Source organism: Aplidium turbinatum, chromosome 8 (assembly GCF_918807975.1).
Source record: "Aplidium turbinatum chromosome 8, kaAplTurb1.1, whole genome shotgun sequence".
Taxonomy (NCBI): domain Eukaryota; kingdom Metazoa; phylum Chordata; class Ascidiacea; order Aplousobranchia; family Polyclinidae; genus Aplidium; species Aplidium turbinatum.
In genome coordinates this window covers 12,891,097-12,912,657 of record NC_137479.1, presented here as the reverse complement: position 1 = coordinate 12,912,657, position 21,561 = coordinate 12,891,097, and the positions used below count along the sequence as shown (strand labels likewise).

The window sequence follows — 21,561 nt, the reverse complement described above, 5'->3', positions numbered from 1 at the left end:
GCTGGAAACTACTACCGTCGGCTTGGTTAGTGGTCATTGAGGCTGACAGTGTTGTCACTTTCGCTGGAGACGCAGAATGAAGGTCTGGTTCTACAGTGCACACACCATGAGTTTATCTATCGTCGCTTTACCTTGCCTTTCATTCGATTTCAGGGGCGAGTGCTCATCAAACGGTCGTTTGGATTCGGTCAATCATAACAACTGCATCAGTCTGGCACGAAACACGTGGTAATCTTTTCTCCAAAAATAATATTAAATAAACCCAAAAATATGTCATTATTCATGAATTCGTTTCATTCACGACACAATGAAACAAACTTACATTAGTGCATATTGCCCAATTTGCTATATGTTTTGACAATTTAAGAGAGTTGTTCATTATGGTATGCGCACAGGAAAACATTTCATTTATGACGGTAAGAAACTCGAACATTCACAAATATTCTTTTTGACGACAAGCAGCATTCAGCATGTGACGTAAACATTTATATGCCAAAGAGGAAAGCTGGCAAAGTGTATCAGTTTAATGTTCAAATTCCACATTTCATTATCACTAATAATCTCCATCAGCACGAGTAACCAGCAGTTTTCGAAGTTTTTCAAGAAGTACGTTTTCGTACCGCAAAGTGTAGTCGTCAACTTCAGAGCTCAACTTCTTTGCCTCTGTCGCACATTGCTGTTGCAAACACGCGATCCTCTCTTTTAGATGGGAGCCGAATTCTTTCAGAGCTAGTAGCCCTTGATCCGAAGACTTAACATCCTCGTTTGTTGAAACTCTGTCAAGCAGTCTTTGAAGTGCATGTTCTTTTAATTTAAAGGAGCTCATGAATTTTTTCAGGGCGTCTTCGGATTGGTCTTCTTTTAACGCAAGCCATGACTTCACAATCACGTCTATGGTATCTTTAATCATGTGAGTCAAACTGGTTTCACACTCGTCGTATGCTGCTGTCACTCCTTGTATCAGACTGTTCACATAATGTCCATAGGTAAGGCAAATTTGGTTACAAAAATAAATTTCTTTTCGCATAGCTTGAAGCTGAATGCTGTTCACATGCATCAAGTAACTGTGGGCTTTGCACAAAGAATTAATGGCGGTCTTGACTTCTTTCCTTTGGCGAATGTTAGAAGGTAAACTACTGATAATGGCACTTGAATCAAACGCGCCGAACTTGTTGGATTTCGAAACAACTGGCCAAGGAGCAGATGGATGCAATAATGATAGACACATTAAGTCTTGGCAACAACCCTCCAGTTGCTGAATGCAAACATTCGTATTCTTTTGCACTTTTTCGAACATTGGACTGAAGAGGTACTTCTCAGGTTGACACATGTCTTCTGTTTTACTTGCCGTCAGGCAACCGTGCGGAGCGTAGCTTTGCAGGAGCGTCTGCAGCGATGTGAGCTCTGCAAACAGTTTAGCGAGTTTTGATTCCAGCCGTGCAACATGCTGAAGGTTCAGGTGATCGATTTTTCCACTGCAAACATCGAAACATGTGATATCGTTCGACTTGCAAAACTTGACACCCGATATTTGTGGAATGTGAAAATTTTCAGCAGAGGAAAGAACACATTGCTTGTGCATTGAACCTTTTAACTTCTGCAAAGCGTGTATGTGCGATATCAATTGCTTTTTTGATATTGGTACAGTTGGTCCGCGTATGTCTTGAGCCAGAAGTGCCTGGAATTGCTCTGTCAGTGCGATTAATTCATTTTCTACTTCCGTCATGACGGATGCTCTCGAAGAAAGAGCGTCTGAAAAGAGCATACATTGTCTTTCAAGCTGCACAATTTGAGCTTTCAGCATGTAAGTTCGCCGAACATCGTAAGTTTCCGATTTTTCTTCTTCCGTTAATTGGCGAAACATCTCTTGCATTGCTTTCAATTCTTCTTTGACTTTGGCTAATTCATTGTCTGTGCTCAAGGCAGACATATTCATTTAACGAGGGAGTCAATACGATTGATCTCGAAACGCTTCTACACAGTCCACTTTAAACAGCGTGTGTCCTGATGAGTGCCGAGACACTTGACACAGCAGTAGCGAGCACCACAGGACACACAGGTGTAGTTTGATAGAAAACCACACACCGAGCAGAATTTGCGTGGAGGAAACCTGTAAACACACAAAAACCCGTTTTAATATGAAGTCCTGGTGAGAAAATCTATGTTTTCGGTACTGGGGGCCTGAGACCGCTGACTGATGGACACTGGGAGACACAGACAGACAACTATTGCCGATTTTTATTTATTGAGGTAACGTTCCAATTATGTTCAGGATAAAAACCTATATAAAAACTGAAACATACGGTAAGGCAAAGGTCCCCATTTCACCAATGTTTGTCGGTAGGCGAACTTGAATTATTTAGTTGACAAAAAGACCTTTACAACATATTTAACGTCTGCTGCATAGCCGAGTGGTGAGAACACTGGAACGGCAATCGAAAGGGCGCCGGTTCGACACCGCTCAAGAGCATGTGGCTGTGTCTGTGGCAGGACACTTAAAGGCATGCCTGAAGGTGGACACGAAGATTGGCTTCCTTGCCTTCCCGTCCACTTAATCTAAAATCTTCAACCACCGGGTGCAAGCCTGGATACGACAAAAAACATATTTAACCTGGATTATATTAAGTTTACAATTAAAAGAAAGTAGGAATGCTCTTGAGATAACTGTTTGTTTCATGGTCTACTACAGGGGTCACCAACCTTTTTTTCATGCGGGCCACTTTAGCACTAAGGAGAGCTGTGCCGGGCCGCACTAATAAAATGTTAGGTAGGTTGACTCTTATGCTAGAAAAGAACGCATTTCGTACCCAGTATCCAGCGTTACATGTTGTTAATATTTATCTTAGAATACCGCAGCAACAAAATTAGTCGAACAACGCTACTGCCAGGCCAAGTTTTTTCAACAACATTTTTGACTTCTTAATAAACGAGGCCACTTGTTTTGCGCACTTATAGCGAGGCGAGCGGTTTCATCCGAATATTCATCGCCAAGCAAGAGTGATGTTGTCACTTCGCTTCACAAAAGATATCTTGCAATTAACAGTTTCAGTAACCAAAGAAATGTTTGACACATCGCAATACAGGCAACAACAGTGACCTGCTAACATATCAGCGAAAAATAGGCTCCAATAACAGGGAGAAAAAAACTAGGCACCATGCAACAAACGCTGTAGAAATCACCGAAAAAAAAAAACGTTTCTATCGTAACTCATGAACAGTGTTCCTTCTAAAAAAGCAATGAGTGGGTTTTTCATCCTTTTTGTGAGAGTCTATAAAACCATCTTTGTTTGATAATTATTAGACAACTGTCACTTGCGGTGCTTATCAGCATGGCAAGAATTGTTGATTAACAACATTTTGCAGTACCAAACTAAATGTTTTCATAATACAACAAGAAGTTGTCTTATGAAAATACAACCAACACCTGTCTGAAGATATTTCATTTTCTTGAAACAACCAGAAAAAGTCTTTAAATTTATTTATAATATTTTGCTAATTTATTATAAATTGAGTTGGCACACCGACCTATTTTGCCAACAAAAACTTGCATAAAGAAACACTGCTCGTGAAACACAATAACGGCGAAACGCACACTAGTGTTTACATGACAGTTACAAACTTAAAATAAGCAACCCTATGCTCACAGACAATTTCGAAATTCGAAAACAGACGTTTCAATCAACCACTGAGACAGTGTGGCTGGACATCGCATTGAAATAACTTTAGGCGACCCCCACCTAGAACTACAATCTGATTGGTCGGTCGGTGGAATCGTATGCAAAGCGAAAATATGCTTCCCGGAAAGTATTTTTTATCTTCATGCTCATTAACTCCTCAAGAAAAGTATTTTTGGTTATACTTGTACGCTGATACCTTCCGCGGGCCGCATGCTGCCCGCCATTTGGTGACCCCTGGTCTATACAACGTGGATGTCGTTATTTGTTAATTCGAATGCTTAGTAGCCTACACAGCTCGGCAAATATTTCATACCAAATTTTGCCAATACAATGTTATTTTTCCCTTTAGTGTTGTACAGCGTTGGTCTTGTAGTTACTGCTCTCAGTCCGAGAATGAAGATTCCCAAATCAAACAGTAGCCTAAAGACAAATTCATTTTCTTCACAAAGCTGACCTGCTTTCTGGGACTAACACAGTGAAATAACTTGGAGCTTCACTGTCTCCTAGTGCTTGTTTTTCCTCTTCTACAACGGCCCCAAATGTTTTACGAAATCGCTGCTTGAAGTGATCTCCTCTTGTTCGTTTTTTCTTTTTTGACGCCTGTTGTCACAACCACTTATTGTAAAGGTCAAATTACTCATGGCGCAAAATTTCAAGCTCTTTGTCCAAAAAAGTAATGCATTTTTTTCTACACAGATTTATAAACCAGTGCTTCCCAACCATGGGTCGCAAATTGCTTCAACTTCTATATTTTTTCTTTGTTCAACTCAATTCCCGTTAAACGAAGCCACTTTAGATTGCATTGAGTAAAACTTTAAAAATACATTTCAATCAGAACAAAACAGAAGTCTTGACTCAGTCGTAAAATTGATAGTCTGAATACTATACTATATGTATCAAGTGAAGATGTATTGCTCATCAGGCCTCGAGTTAATCCGATATAAAATAAACAAAGTCAAGTTTTCCGATTAACAGTAACTGCATGTATTGACACACTTGTAATCGCTGACTTGTATTTGCAATATTGACACAATGTCTTCTAGTGGACCCCCCAAAAGCATGGACTATGTCACCGTGGGCTGTTACCAGTCAGTGGAGCAGCCCCCGAGCCGAAAGGTTTAGGAAGCACTGATGTAGTTGTAGTCTAATTACTACCTGTAATCCTGTATTCTACGAATTAGCTTCAACAAGTTAATTATAAGCAAAGTGAAAATTGCATACCGACAAAAAGAATACCTTACCTTGCTTGTCACATAACAAAACATAGAGACTATCTTGGGATTGGTAAGAATACTATTATCACTGGTAAGAATATTCTCAAGTAGAGATGTACCGATATATCGGTATCGGTGATATCGGCCATTTTTTGAGTATCGGTATCGGTAAAATTTGGCCGATACTAAACACGTAAAAAAAGGCGTTTGCTGGGGATTTTCTACAGAAGCAAAGATATAATTTTTTTAAAGTAGTGACTAACGTTACATTGATGTAGAAAAATAACAACCTGTTCAAATTTTTGATACGTCACACACCCATGACTTCTTGCGCGCACGTTTTAACATTGGTTGCTTAGTAAGGCGATGTGAAATTTGAATGGACAAAATCGAATTATCACACAGGGTGACTACTGTTGTGTAGAGTATATTTGTGAAGTTTTATGCAATAAAATCCAGTATCCGTAAACATGTAAGCGTGTTAAGGTTAGTATTTTCTAATTCTTGCAAGATGATTCCACAAAAAATACTATCACAACGCATCAATCCACGTGATCCAGATAGCGCGCTCTGAATGGCTAGTTAAGGAAAACGCGTTGTGTGCCGCACACACGCGCGCGCGAGCGATTGCTGTCTGCTGCTGAGAGATTTATAGCTTGAGATGCTGAATTGCTGATTATTGAAGATAAGGCTGCAAAATTCAGATAAGAAGTTGTGTTCAGCCGAAATGTTTGCTATGATTTTATGCTTGGTTGTTAAATAATCATTCAGGCTTCGGTTCAAAATTAGTTTAGGCTAGGTTTTCCAAATTGTGTAAAGTACTGTAGGCCTAAGAGGCAGTATCTGTAATTATCAGGTCTTCTAGAATAAGAACTGCTTATTCAGGTGAAGTTGCTGTTTGTGGTTCTTCATTTTTTATATATCGCTTCGAGAATGACACTAATAAAGTTCATAGTATTACGGAAGGCTCAGACAACTAAGTTTTCAGCACTTAAATTCTTAGTTCTGTGTACTGTAAGTGGGCTATGTTTTTTTTTCAAAAAATACTGTAATCTCTTCACATATTATCTTTAGTTCATAAAGCTGACCTTGTTGTGGGTAGCATTGCTAACTGTTAAATCATGCCTAAAAGTTCTACAAAGAGAGTAAGAAGCATGGAAAGCTGTTCTGTCATTGGACCCTCCAAGGAGCTTCTCACTGCTGATTTACCAACACTACGATAATGTTCTTGCATTCTGTACTTTGTTAAAGGTGATTCTCAAGTACTTTATTACTGCAACTTTTTCTCTGACTGGTTTTAATTAAACTTGGTAGTGACATAAAACATAGACCAACTCGTATATCTTCGTATGGATGAAGGGTAGTTGTTTAAAATACTAACATATAGCTTGCATGAATGAACAGTACACGTAGGCTACAATAACCAACTAGCAGACACTTTTCAAAACCTTAATGTGTTGAAATAATTAATTGCACGTTTACAGAGACAGAGCACTCATAAGGAATTAATTTTTCAGGAAGCTGGAAAAAAAGCTAACTATTCTCTTTTCAAATGAAGATCGCATTCCTAAAACAATTGAGGTTTCTCCTCTCCCAACGTTATCATGGAGTAGAAGCACCGTAATACCAAATTGGGCCTCTTGACAAAAGGACAACGAAAACGCTTCAAAAGAGAGTTAACAAAAAGGTAGGTTCTTAGATACGGTATCTGTTCAAACTTTTTTGTCTAGTAATTTTCTATGAAATGTAAGGCTTTTATAAGTATATTCTTTGATAACAGGGTCATGCATAGACATGTCCCATGTTGTGTAGCCTACTGGGGTTGGTCAGTTGTTGTCATTGGCATGGTTCTTCTAACAACATTTGTTGAATGGAGCCATATAAGAAGGAGAATAGGTTACTGCCAATTCTACAACCCCACTTCACCATTGCAGATGTAGTGCAACCAACTCTAGATAGTAGGTGGTTTAAGGATTTTTCGTTTTCCTAAAGCATTTCCTCGTGGGAAAGTGATTCAGATGTTCTGATTTCTATGTCTGTAAAGGCAGGCTTGTGCTTTCACTAAAGCTAGTCGTGCTATGGCGAGAAGATTTTTCTTGACTATCACTGATTTTTACTGCCATTTGTCCGAAAGAGTATTATTTGTTATGTTTGGCATATATTGTTTTTCGTTGTGACAGTCAGAAATAAAAACAAACTGAACTGATTTACATGGATTATTTTGTGTTCTTTACATTTATCATTCACACAAAACACTTGTTTTTCAAGGGCCTCAAACAACAGCGAGGAGATGATTTCGCTGCAGCAAAGAAGTCACAAGTGATAGAGGAAGAGAACTGAAAAAAACAGCAGTTTTCTGTAGCAATTGATGAAAAAATTGACTCTCCTTTCGAACCAGCTGCACCTGGTACATCTGAATGTGACAATGCCCCGGTATCCAGTGATGATCCTGCTCTGCGATCTTTTTCTGTGAACATGTTAGAAAATATTCGCAAAGGCAGTAACTCTTGTGATGTTTATGTCCGCACTTTTACCCAACCAAAATTAAATTTGGATGCCAACTCACTGTGCTCTTTGATTGGGACCATGCCACGCTTACTGACTCTATCCTTACTTCACACTTGACCATAGATGAACTAAAGGGTTTGATAAACACAAAGTTTGAATGCCCTCATTTTCCTGCCCATACTCAGGCTGTGCAGCGTCTCATTTGGGAAGTCACTAACGGCTGTGGAAGTGTTGCTGGCCATCAACGACGGGATGGTTTCATTCGGGCGAGAATTGCTTCGCGTAGGGTCTTGCCGAAAGCAGACACGAAATCTGACTTTCTTTCATTGGCTGCAGTATAATGTTTTGATATTCACCACTGTTTCTTGTTCATTGTCTTTATTCTTCATTCGTTGGTGCACGTTTTACAAGCACATATAAAGTTGGTTGGTTAATGTGTAAGCTACCATTGGAGAGTTGCAGTTACTATATCTGTCAAAAAACAAATGTAATTCGGCGAAAACAATCGAATATTAATGCAGTGCGTTGTGTGATTATGTAATACATATTACTACAACAAAACCAAAGTGTCATCTTATGCACAGTGCATTCGTACTCTTGCGATAGAAGTGAAAAAGGCTTTAATATCATCAGTTTTTGTTGACCAAGCAAAAATAGGGTTGCCAGGTGATTGTTTAATATCTTACCGTACACCGCCAGCCTTTACCTAAAAGGGCAACTAGCAGTCGCGTCATATGTAACTGTTGTTGTGGTTGTTAAAGTTGGAAATTTTTACAATTTAAAAAAGATAAACAAAGTTTTTTCTTCAAAAAATTTGTACCTGGCAACTCTGTGCTGGCAAGAAATGCCAAGGACAAAATCGACTACATGTTTAAGGTTACTGAATATTTTTGCGTGAAATTTTACAGAAATACTCTACATAGCAATAGTCACCCTGTGTGATAATTCGATTTTTGATTTTTTGAAATTTTTTGATTTTCACATCGCCTTATTGCTTAGAGTGATTCTTTCACTTAAACAAAACATTTTGTTTCAGCAGTTTTGCGTTGTTCGATTCTTAAGTTGTGTAAGGAGACTCAATTTTTTTAATATTTATCATTTGTGTTTCTTTTTTACTCTCAGCAGAGTATAAAACTTGTAAAAGTTTTTCATCCATCGGCCACCCCCACTAGTGGGGAACAAACCGACGATGGATTATGATGATGATGACAACGTCATGAATTAAATTATTATATCTCAAATCGGCATAATAACGTGACATCATCTAAACGTAACAGAAATAGCGAAGAGCAAGTATCACTATAAAAAAAAACACAAAAATGCAACGAAAATAGGCAACATCAAAAGACATAGATGTTCTTTGACTTGTCAGCAGCAAGCGGTGATAACTGTGGCTGTGGGAGTTTGTTGCGCAGCCTACTTACTATTAGTCTGGGAGCCTACGACAGAAGATTTCACCCCATAAGGTACAAAAGGTTTGACCCCTTGAAGTTACCTGGGTCAACCATGTCACTCACAAAAAGTATGGAAGATTGACCGCACCGGGTGGATCTGGTCCCTAGAGCCCCCTAAAAAGCCCAAAAAAGGGGGTTAATTTCACCCCATAAGGTACATGGACCAAACTTGGTGAAAACGAAGTTCTATGTCAGGACATCACAAAAATATCAAATCTAACAATATTTTCGAGTGGAAAGGTGATGTAAGACCCCCCCGAAAGTGACCCCCCGGGGGGTTAATTTCACCCCATAAGGTACATGGACCAAAGTTGGTCAAAACGAAGTCTTATGTCAGGACATCACAAAAATATCAAATCTAACAATATTTTTGGGTGGAAAGGTGATGTAAGATGCCTTCAAAGTGATTTCCCTTAATGTGACCCCCTCGGAAGGTTTATTTCACCCCATAAAGTACATGGACCAAACTTGGTCAAAATGAAATCTTATGTCTGGACATCACAAAAATATCAAATCTTACAATATTTTCGGGTGGAAAGGTGATGTAAGATGACTTCAAAGTGACTTCCCATAATGTGACCCCCTCGGAAGGTGTATTTCACCCCATAAAGTACATGGACCAAACTTGGTCAAAACGAAGTCTTATGTCAGGACATCACAAAAATATCAAATCTAACAATAGTTTTGGGAGGAAAAATGATGTAAGACTCCCCCAAAGTGACCCCCCAGGGGATTAATTGCACCCCATAAGGTAGGCTACATGGACTAAAGTAGGTTAAATCGAAGTCTTATTTCACAGCATAACAAAAATATCAAATCTAACAATATTTTCGGGTGAAAAGGTGATGTAAGATGTCATCAAAGTAACCCTAAGAGGGTTTATTTCACCATAGAGTACATGGACCAAACGTGGTCAAAACGAATTCTTATAGGACACCACAAAATATCAAATCTAACAATACTCTCAGTTGGGAAGATGATGAAAGACCTACCCAAAAGTGAATCTCCTCCTGTAATTTAATTTACTTCATCCCTTACTCGAACCAACCTTAGTGTAACGGAAGTGCTATGCCAGGACAGTACCAATGGATTAAATCTAAAAATATTTTTATTTAGGTTTTGGTGAAATACATACGTACACAAGCTGTCCCATGATGCATGAAATGGAACTATAGCCTACTTTACAAAAAGTTTTTGTATAAATCATGTTCAGTCAATCGAAAAAAGGCAACAGGACATGACAATACATGGCTTTGTAACACCAAAAACAGAAAGTACATGAGAAGCATATAGGCTACAGTAGCCAGAAAATTGATCCAAGATCTTGATACGACCACTAAATGTTGACTTAATCGAACAACTGACTATCCAAATCAAAACGTTTCGAAATGAATCATTTGGAACGTTAATTCAGGCAGTAATAAACATTTTCCAGCTGCTACAATAAATAACCCAATAAACCCAATGTAGTAAATTTTTGTTTAATGCCATTTGCTTCATGTCTCCAATCAGTTATTGTAACTGTTCATTCATAAACAGAGATTGTTTGTGTAAATGTAAACGGTCGTTTCTTTATTCTTCATTGTCACTGCTGTCGCTTTCACTTTCTTCGTCTTATTCTTCGTCTTATTTGGATAGTCAGTTGTTCAATTAAGTCAACATTTAGTAGTCGTATCAAGATCTTGGATCAATTTTCTGGCTACTGTAGCCACGGGCGCCGATCCCTATAGGACAGTGGGGACATGTCCCCACCATCTTTTTACATGTCCCCACCATCTTTTTACATGTCCCCATCATCTTTTTACATTATTTTTGTAACGTAAAAGGGAAAATATTACCCGAATGTCACAATTTTACCAGTCAAACGTTTAAAATATATTGAAAGGAGGGGACAACATTTTTGTTTTATGCGAGGAAGCTCCAACCGTAGTAGAAATGTTTTATTAGGCAGAGAAACCCTGGTGTAACTCGCAAATTGTATTTAATTTGGTTACGCCAGGGCCACACAGTGCAGAGTTTTAGAATTACTTTGAAAGAGTCGTACAAGCATGTAGTGCAGTAAATGTAGCTTGTGTTACTTTTGTATAAGAAAAAAGCTATTTTTTCAGTTATTATTACATTGAGGTTACATTGAAGAGCTGCTGAAATGTCTTTACCGGTTTGGCATAAAATTGTATATAGGAAAATCAGCAGTTGGAAGGCTGGCAGGCAGCTTTTTTTCAATTGAAAAAACTCTTACCCTACCCAATTTTTAAAAGACTTGTCACGTTTCAAATCGTCTTCAGTATGGACATGGCCATGGTCAACCTCCTAAACTTCAAGATCGATCGGTCAGAGTATTTTGCAGTCATTGACAGCTCGCAGCAAAATCTTACTGACTATTTCAAGTCGACCGATCTTGAGTACTACAAAATTCTACAAGAATCACTCTTCAGTGGAAAGCTACAATCACATTTGGTAGACGATTATCTTCAGTTCTTTGACACAGAGTCCCTTGCACAAGATTTTCGAATGATATTCAAGAAGATACCATCCGCTGTTCGGCAAATGTTTCCCCAAGTGGAACTTTTGCTCATATCACCAGCCCGCTCGTGTTCAGCTGAACGCTCATTATCAACTTTGCGACGTATCAAAACTTTGTTACGATCTACCATGACACAGAAACGGCCAAATCATGCAATGGTCTGCTATGTGCACAATAAAGTTTTGAATTCGATCAACCTTCATTACAAGCCAAGGATCAACCAAGGACTTCGTTTTTAATTCGCCGGAGACTCGTTGCCGAGTTGCAGTGTTTGGACTTCTGCTGTCCAATGCTGACACTGACAATTAAAATACATCACATTAGACTTGTAGCCTATCTACTGTAGGCCTATTTGTTTGTTCGTTGAACAGACCCCAATCTTTCAGCTCGCTTCGCTCGTCTGCCCTTTCTTTCCTAGTAAATGTCCCCACCAATCTTAGAGAGCGATCGGCGCCCATGACTGTAGCCTATGTGCTTCTTAAGTACTTTCTGTTTTTGGTGTTACAAAGCCATGTATTGTCATGTCCTGTTGCCTTTTTTCGATTGACTGAATATGATTTATACAAAAACTTTTTGTAAAGTAGGCTATAGTTCCATTTCATGCATCATGGGACAGCTTGTGAATGTATTTCACCAAAACCTATATAAATATATTTTTAGATTTAATCCATTGGTACTGTCCTGGCATAGCACTTCCGTTACACCAAGGTTGGTTCGAGTAAGGAATGAAGTAAATTAAATTACAGGAGGAGATTCACTTTTGGGTAGGTCTTTCATCATCTTCCCAACTGAGAGTATTGTTAGATTTGATATTTTGTGGTGTCCTAGGACCTATAGGACTTCGTTTTGACCACGTTTGGTCCATGTACTCTATGATAAAATAAACCCTCTGGGGGTTACTTTGATGACATCTTACATCACCTTTCCACCCGAAAATATTGTTAGATTTGATATTTTTGTTATGCTGTGAAATCTGACTTCGATTTAACCTACTTTAGTCCATGTAGCCTACCTTATGGGGTGCAATTAATCCCCTGGGGGGTCACTTTGGGGGAGTCTTACATCATCTTTCTTCCCAAAACTATTGTTAGATTTGATAGTTTTGTGATGTCCTGACATAAGACTTCGTTTTGACCAAGTTTGGTCCATGTACTTTATGGGGTGAAATACACCTTCCGAGGGGGTCACATTATGGGAAGTCACTTTGAAGTCATCTTACATCACCTTTCCACCCGAAAATATTGTTAGATTTGATATTTTTGTGATGTCCAGACATAAGACTTCATTTTGACCAAGTTTGGTCCATGTACTTTATGAGGTGAAATAAACCTTCCGAGGGGGTCACATTATGGGAAGTCACTTTGAAGTCATCTTACATCACCTTTCCACCCGAAAATATTGTTAGATTTGATATTTTTGTGATGTCCAGACATAAGACTTCATTTTGACCAAGTTTGGTCCATGTACTTTATGAGGTGAAATAAACCTTCCGAGGGGGTCACATTATGGGAAGTCACTTTGAAGGCATCTTACATCACCTTTCCACCCGAAAATATTGTTAGATTTGATATTTTTGTGATGTCCCGACATAAGACTTCGTTTTGACCAACTTTGGTCCATGTACCTTATGGGGTGAAATTAACCCCCCGGGGGGTCACTTTCGGGGGGATCTTACATCACCTTTCCACTCGAAAATATTGTTAGATTTGATATTTTTGTGATGTCCTGACATAAAACTTCGTATTCACCAAGTTTGGTCCATGTACCTTATGGGGTGAAATTAACCCCCTTTTTGGGCTTTTTAGGGGGCTCTAGGGTCCAGATCCACCCGGTGCGGTCAATCTTCCATACTTTTTGTGAGTGACATGGTTGACCCCAGTAACTTCAAGGGGTCAAACCTTTTGTACCTTATGGGGTGAAATCTTCTGTCGTAGGCTCTCGGTCTATATGACATTGTTTAAGCTTGATGAGTTTATTACAACGAAAGGTGGAAATTAAATCACAAACTGATAGAATCAACTTACTAAAAACAACCAAGTTACATGGTTTTTTTAAACGTTTAGCAACGTAAAAACGATGCAAAATTATACATTTTTGCTACCTTGGTAATCTTGGCCTGGCAAAAGCTTCTCAACCAAACGACAAGCGCCCTTAGAGGTAGGACCTTTGACATACTGATATCCAATTGAACGAACCCGAACCATCAGATGTTAGGTTGTCCGTCCAATTGTGGCCATTTCAGCATTCAGCCAGAGAGTTCATTATTACTTTAAACTTTTTTTGGTAATTACACAACAAACAAGAGCAAAGCAGTGGTGGGAAGTTGCATATTTCCTTTGTTCCGAGAAACGCAACCTTGATGACGTCATGAACAGCGAAGCTTCTGATTGGTTGATGGCTCGTGGTTCAATGGGATATCAGTATGTTAAAGTGCCTACCGCCCTTAGGTTGCACATTACTTGTCGAATAGTTTTTGTACGACTACACAAATGACTTGGTTTACATTTTACATCTTATTATCAATTATGATTGCTTATTTGGAGAGTTTGCGCATACCCTTTATTAATTTTTCAGAAACCCCAATTATGATGTAATGTTTCTTCCCTTATACCCCAGTTCTCAATCACGGTGGCCTTTCATTACTAAAACCTACTATTATGACACAACATTGAGTTGGAATTGGATTCTTGAATCTTCAAGTGCCAAGGACTTCCAAATCCGTGCATTGTCACTCATAATGACGTAACAATGTCCCCTTTGGCACCTAATGTTGCCCATTTGAAGTTTCCCTTGCTGCTCTATAAATTTCCAAATTTGGTTGGTTTTGTGGCGTATTTTGGAATTTATTTATTGTAAGCGCCAAACTTGAATACAACTAATTTTGAATTTAGGGGATTTTTTGGTTTTAAACTAATTTGTCACTGTGTCAGTCGCGGTGGTGCCACGGCTTGTGTTTTAGCACAAGATCTTGTGGTTTTACTTTTGATCTTGTGCTTTAAGTTTTACCTTATTTGCATAAAACTATTAAAAAAGCTTTGAATTGGCATAATATGCCAATTCAAAGCTTTTTTAATAGTTTTATGCAAATAAGGTAAAACTTAGCATTTGATATAATTACTTGCAAATACCAAAATTGCTTCTTTTTGTAACACTAAAGTATCAGCCAAAATATCGGTATCGGCTTAAAAAAGTGATATCGGCCAAAATATTGGTATCGGTACATCTCTATTCTCAAGTGATCATTCATGCCAGTACGGCTATATTTATAATAAACAAAACCGGTACCTATATACATAGGCGCCGACTTTTCAAAAAACCTTGGGGGGCGAGAAAGGTGATGACGTCGTAACCATAACGCTGTTATACTTAATTAAAATAGTCTTTGGTTAAGCTTACTGTCTTGTTTATATTGACACCTAGGTCGCAAACCGAATTTATTAGAACCGCTGCTTGAAACGATTAGTTTTACGCATGCAGTACGCCTAGTCGTAAAAATTTTGGTATTGTTAGCTCATAATTGAAACAGCTGGAAAACAAGCCTATTTATTTCCTTTTTATGCGAGTGAATAACAACGATCAAGACAGTGAAGTTATCGAAACAAAACGCAAAAAAACATGATCTCAAGCAGAGTGGAAATCGAGATCAGTTTTACTATCTTTGTTTCGCTTCTTTTGCTAATTACAGTATTTAAAACGTTAACAATGGCCCTTTTTTTTCTGGAAGTGGTGAAAATGTGAACATATACACATGTATACACACATATCTTGGACTGAAAAGAAGAGTAATGACAAAGTTATGAAATTGGCAAGAGCAAGCACTATTGGGGATGATACAGGGAAAAAGAAGCAGAGGTCGACAGAGATTAACTTATTTAAATAGCTTGAATCAATGGACCACAAACACAACAGTCAAAACAAAGGATTTAATACGAATGGCAAATGACAGAGAAATTTGGAAGACCATGATCGCCAACGTCTGTATCAGATCAGGCACATAATCATCATACACATTACTACAGTGGTTATTGAAGCTAAACACAGATGATAGTTTTGAAAAATGCATTTTTTCTTTAAGCTATATTCACGTAACTGTTCGTTGTGTCAAAGTTTTAATTCGATAAAGTTTGCTAAAATCGATTTCATGTTTGAAGTCACAGAAAATCTAACGGACATTTGGATAACTTGTAAAATGAGAATAAACGTTCAACATCGCATTCGCTTTTTAGCTACCACGCGTTTTGACTTTGAAGTTGCGCCTCACGCGCGGTAAGAAAAGCAGTGTGTGACTGTGAGCGTGCAATTCACCTTCCCAGAGAAAGCCGTGCGATCAGTGGACAAGAACAACGTAGGCTGTTTTTCGTTTTCGGCATTCCTTTAGTCCGTTTCATCATCATAATCCATCGTCGGTTTGTTCCCCACTAGTGGGGGTGGCCGATTGGCCGTTTAATGGGGGTGGCCGTTTAAATGATCTAAATCTATTTAGCAAAATATTTTATCTTTGAAACACCACTTGTAATAGCTATTTTTTGTTGCCCCTCAATCATAAATGTACGGGGGGCACCGCCCCCCGGAAGTCGGCGCGTATGCCTATATAACTTGTAACGATTTGCAATATACTTTAGATATGACAAAATTGTAGCCAACCATCACACCAACACTCCTGTAACAAATAAAACCTTCTAATCATAATACAGCAGTCAGCAATAAAATATAAATACAAAATTTACAAACTTGAGGAGTTTCACTTTCAATTTCCTCTTGATCGGAAGGTATTCCAAATTTAGGTCTTTTCTTTTTAGGAGTGTCTTGTAAAGTTGATATAGGGTCGTCCTGTATTCAAATAATGCAGGTCATTGCAGGAATGCAGGTGATAATATTTTTAAGTACCGGTAGCAAGTTATCAGAGAGCGATTTTGTAACATAAGCACAAAAACTTCATTTGTTTTTCCAAAGCTTTATGCAGGAATTTTGAAAGATTTCCTCCACAGCTGAACTTCATGCGGATTGAGGTTTAAAAGTGCTTTGGGGTGATTTTAAAAATGGTAAGCAAGTTTTTCGATGTGGTCTATATTTTTACGTGTATAGTATTTTATAATTATGCAATAGGGCTGCACAGTTCAAACTTTCATAAGATTGCTAATATGTCACTTAAGCATCTGTGACTTCTTGTGATCAGATCATGAACATAACAAGTAAGAATACCTACGGTACTGTACTACCAACCATCTCTCTTGTCAAGCACCAACAATAGTTTGCCATTTCGTTATTCCAACAATATCTTTTCTCTACCATCTTGTCTTAAAGGAAAACCTTTTTTGCTGTTCACTCAATTCACATTTTAGGAAAATAGTTAATGTAAAGAATATGTGCAACATACTGCACTTACACACATAGGTCTACCGCACCCTAAATTTTCCTAGGTGTTTACACCTTTTTCACAAGGTCTCAATAATCAGGAGCTTTACAGTTTCCAAACAAGTTTTCCGCAATTTAACTTATTCACTTTGTAGTTCAAAATCAAGATGATAAGGCAGTTCAATGTTTGAAAGCTTGCAAGTGAATACAAGATGTGCTTAGAAGTTAGATAAGGTAGGAGAAATTTGTAAAAAACGCATTAAAAATTTATCAAAACTTTACTGAAAAAGCATGTATAACATAACATACTAAGCGTAGGCTATAGTGCGTAGTCATTTTTACCCTTTTCCAGACCTTTGCTATGTTGACAAGTATTGTTTTCGCTGTGATGGTCAGAAATAAATTGGAATTTTAAATCTTGGTTAAAACATTGCTAATATTCTACAGTACCAGACATAGTTAAACACCTGAAAGTTATCTTTTTCCAAGGCTTCCAACTGCTTATTGAGTCTTCTGCGACGTGTTGCAAAATCTAGAACGCGTCTTGAATTTGCTTCTTGAAGACGAGATGATTCTCTTCGACCGGCTGTATTTGATTCAAAGCCTGGAGCCATTTATTCTTTAACACATTTAACCCATAATAACACATATCACAAATAAAACTCTATAAATGCAACAAAACTTGTTAAATTGGACTAAACTGATATCAGCCCAAACTGGTCTATATGAGCAGGCCATATCATTACACAAGTTACCTTGTTTGCAGTTATTTCAGGTCTAAGTTAAAATGTATAAGAATGTCAGAAAGCACAATAATTTCAAAGTGTGACCTTTTATTACAATCATTAAAATTCAATAATTTTTAGATGACTGAAGTGTGGCAAAAACTTGTTTGAACAAATTTTAATTTGTTGCAAAACTTATTTACACCTTAGCAATTGTGCCACCAAAGTCAGCTGCCACCCAAACATCTAAACAAACAGTGCCAAAAATTAGGTGCAATAATATGATAGGTGTGTCAGTAAGAGTCAGTGCTTTTCCTGTTAGTGCTTGCTTTGCGTGGTGGTGCTGTTGGGAATGGTCATATTTGTTTGAACGTCATAGACGTGGAGGTTTGTCTGAAATGTGAGCTAGATACACCATTAGATGTTGATGGCTGTGTGCAAGTGCATCCTATGATTGATGATAGGGTAGTATGCTGCTCTCCAGGTCTACTGCCTCCTGTGGTTGGCTTGTCTGGTTGTTGTACGGCAAGGGAACGTTCAAATATTACGTAACGCTTTTTTTCCGAATTTTTGACCCTTCCTCCCCCATGTAACGCCAACGTAACGCTTTTTTCAATCCCCCCCTCCCCCATGTAACGCTTTTTCACTACAAATTCAGCACAAAAAACTACCATTCCGTACTCGAAAGCGTTACGTAACGTTTTGCTTGAACCCCCTCCCCCCCGATGTGACGCTAACGTAACGCTTTGCATAAACCCCCCCCTCCCCCTCGAAGGCGTTACGTAATATTTGAACGTTCCCCAATCTGATCATCAGATGCATTTTGTTCAGGGTTTGCAAGATCAGGGACCTGTAATGGGAAAAATGCTGCATCATCAAAGACCTATTCAGTGGACAAATTCCTGTAGCTCTAAATCCAGATTACATTTTGGGGTGTCACTGCTCTTGTGATCGCTCTTCCATCTAACTCCCCAACATCATAGAGAGTTATTGTCTTCCCAGGGTTAGACAATAGCCACCCATTGCAAGCAGCATTATAATGGGTTTTCAGCAGCCCATAGACTGAAACAATAAACATCAAGTGGCTGCAATTTGTTTGTGGTATGAGGAAGAAAAGTGGTCATTAGCACATGATTATCTTTAGCCAGTTGAATAACTTGAGGTGACAGATGACTTACGTGATTGTCAAGTACCGGTATCAGTAGCAACGGATCATCAGTTGATGGTTTAGTATAAGAAATAAGACAAACCATCCACTTTTCAAAATTCTCAGCGTTGGTCCAGCCTGTCTCACTAATTAAGCAGAGGGATCCTGACGGGGTATCTTTCATATAATGGTCAAGCTTGTGTGTTGTTTTTCTGGGCCAAATGAAAACAGACGGTATACCGGAGGTATACGGTTTACCGAAGGTATACCAGTGCCACTTGCATTGACATAGGCAGCTGCTGTTACCAATGTTCCTCTCTCTGCTGATGTAATTTGCCCTACTTGCTTGTTGATTTTTTCCTACTAGGACCTTAAGTGGAACATGAACCATTGTCAGAGCCGTCTCATCCATGTTAAATATACGATGAGGGGGAAAATGTATTCAGCCATCAGGGTTTCTATGTTTGTGAAAAATTCATTCCAGGTTTGCTGAGGCTATTGAAACTTGTGCATTTGGCCAGACTAGTAGCTTCCTGATTGATAATTAATCAGTTTGCTTCAAAAACTTTTGTAGCCAATCCTTGCCAGCACTCCGTTTCTGTTTCCAACTCGGAACTACTTTTAAGTTGTTTGAGATTGCAAATCCATAGGCTAGCGCAAGTGTCTCCTTGATTGTGAAACCATAGTTAATTTGTGAGCATTTGAAAAGGTGTGAACACAAATCAGTCTCAAGAAGTGCTGGTATCACCTAAAAAGAAATTAAATGGTTTATGCAACTAATCGTACGACCTCAATAATGGTGATTTAAAGTCTTGAACCCAAGAGCTTCGCTTGTTGGCTGTTGAGTTGATTCAACAAAACGTCACAGCAATAACATCTAACACAGAAAACTCAGCAGCCTCAAGCCAGGTAAAAGAACCACATTAAAGAACCACTCACTGACTTCAATACCATTCGTCATAGCACATGACCAGGGAACTATGTTCCGAAAGCTACCGATAAGTGCAATTCGCTAACACAGCGAACTGACAGCATCAGGCTAAAACAGACCGTTACAATCTACATTGTGAAGTAATACACATTATACAGTACATACACTGTAAAAGTTGTACAAAGTTCTCGTACTGATAAGGAGACAACCATACAGTCAATTGCCACCCTGCAGTAATGATGATTTTGTCATTTAAAATACCAAAAAAAATGTACAAAAACATATGGTACATAATTTATTACACACGAAAAAATAAAGTAAGCATGTTTATAAATGCATGTCTCCTCAAATTTCACTCACTAAAAAAGTACCAACTCTTGCTCGACCATTGGTTAAAAAAGGTTGGAGTAATGGAGTTAGATTTAGAAATGTTTGATTCGAATCGCATTTCTGTTTTAGTTTATTATTCAGAGTTACATGATTAAATTTTAGAAATCGTCCAAGCGTACGAAACTAACCGGTTTCCAGTCAATGTTTGTAAACTTCAAAACATCGTAGCTCTTCCCCTCGCAACTACGTATTCAGTATTCACCTTACTTCAATAATAAATGGTCAAAATCATCTTTTAGACATGCAACGCTCACCAAAAGTTACAAGAAAAACTGAAAATTTTGAAAAACTGAAGACAGAGTTGTAGCCTATTCTTTTCAAACTTGAAGTTCACAGCTCGAAAAAATCTCTCCAAAACATTTGAATGAAACCCTGAGGTGGGCATATGCTACTTTGAAAGCACCGCGTTACTGCTATATTCGGACCAAAAGTAGCGTCCTACCGCTTCCCGTCCATGAAAGTATAGGGCCCTACCACTACTCGGACCAAAAGTTCCGCGCGCTACCGCTACTTTGTTTTAAACCGACAATGGGAAGCACTATTTAACTACCTTTGTGAAGTCAAAATGACTTGAAAACGAATAATAGCTATCATTAGTTCACACATTCATTTCAACATCTAAATAAAAACACGTTCTCGGTGAAATGTAGGCTATCATGTATCTTTAACACAAGCTTTTCACAATGCCACAGTCTGACTCCTGCCCGGTTTGGCTTCAGAGTTCAGCACGTCTTTTCCAGCCGAAAAAAGTCTTCCTACTCTAACACTGGAAGTAACGGGGATGTTAGCCTATAGTCTAGCACAGGGGTGGGCAAACTTGTTCAAAGAAAGAGCCGCTCGCGGATAAACCATAAACACCAGCGAGCCGCAAAATCAGTTGACATAACATAACAGCAATAAAAACACAATGATTGTTTATCCATATGAGTTATGTACTTGACTCACTAATCTCTGAAAATTTGGACGATAAGTTGTTAATGCTGTGCGAATTAATTCTTCTATTTGTCAAGGGTGCACGATGTTTTTATTTTACAAAGTTATAAATTCTTGTAAAAATGAATAAGTAAGTTCTGGTACTACTTCTAAGCTTCAACTAATCGCTGCTTATAGCGACTTTACTAAACTTCCAATTGTTGCTGACTGAACGCAAAATGAGCCAGGAGAAGCACAATGTTGCTTTTGCAAAGTCACAATTCCATTGTAATGTTTAACAATGGCTACAGTAAAAGAGAGACTCTTGTTTGATCTTTGTGTTGTATTGGCCGCAAATTAGATTTTGAAGACAATGTAGGCTCAAATTTTAATTTATACCAACCAAATTTTAATTTATAGGCTACCAACCGATTTCTGCGCCCCTATCAATGTGGCGCCCATGGCTCGAGCCATACCTGTTATATCCTAGGTACGCCACTGTTTGATTGACGGTCCGAGATACATTTATAAATTATAATCTTAATTTTTTTGTAATATTACAATTCAATACAAAAGCCACAAAATTTATGTTGAAGAGCCGCAGTTTGCCCACCGTTGGTCTAGCACTACGAGTAGCAGAAATGCAACTGTAAGAAATGTAGCAGCTTTCCGCTACATTGGAAAAAGTAGTGCCGCTACCACAAAAGTTGTAGTCTACTGGCTA

General features: G+C 38.4%; 2 protein-coding genes across 2 annotated transcripts; both read right to left on the bottom strand.

Moving 5' to 3' along the window:
• Positions 1–38: 38 nt before the first annotated feature.
• LOC145775234 (uncharacterized) lies at positions 39–1,936 on the bottom strand. The gene has a single exon (XM_082586486.1). The coding sequence runs from the start codon at positions 1,934–1,936 to the stop codon at positions 554–556; it is 1,383 nt and encodes a 460-aa protein (XP_082442612.1). The 3' UTR covers positions 39–553.
• A 38-nt stretch (positions 1,937–1,974) lies between these two features.
• Positions 1,975–17,392, bottom strand: LOC145775235 (zinc finger HIT domain-containing protein 1-like). The gene is made up of 4 exons (XM_082586487.1): positions 17,200–17,392; positions 16,109–16,207; positions 4,132–4,277; positions 1,975–2,110 (listed from the first exon to the last, which is right to left on the bottom strand). Exons 1-4 carry the CDS (start codon positions 17,344–17,346, stop codon positions 1,975–1,977), a joined length of 528 nt encoding a protein of 175 aa, XP_082442613.1. The 5' UTR covers positions 17,347–17,392.
• Positions 17,393–21,561: the final 4,169 nt, after the last annotated feature.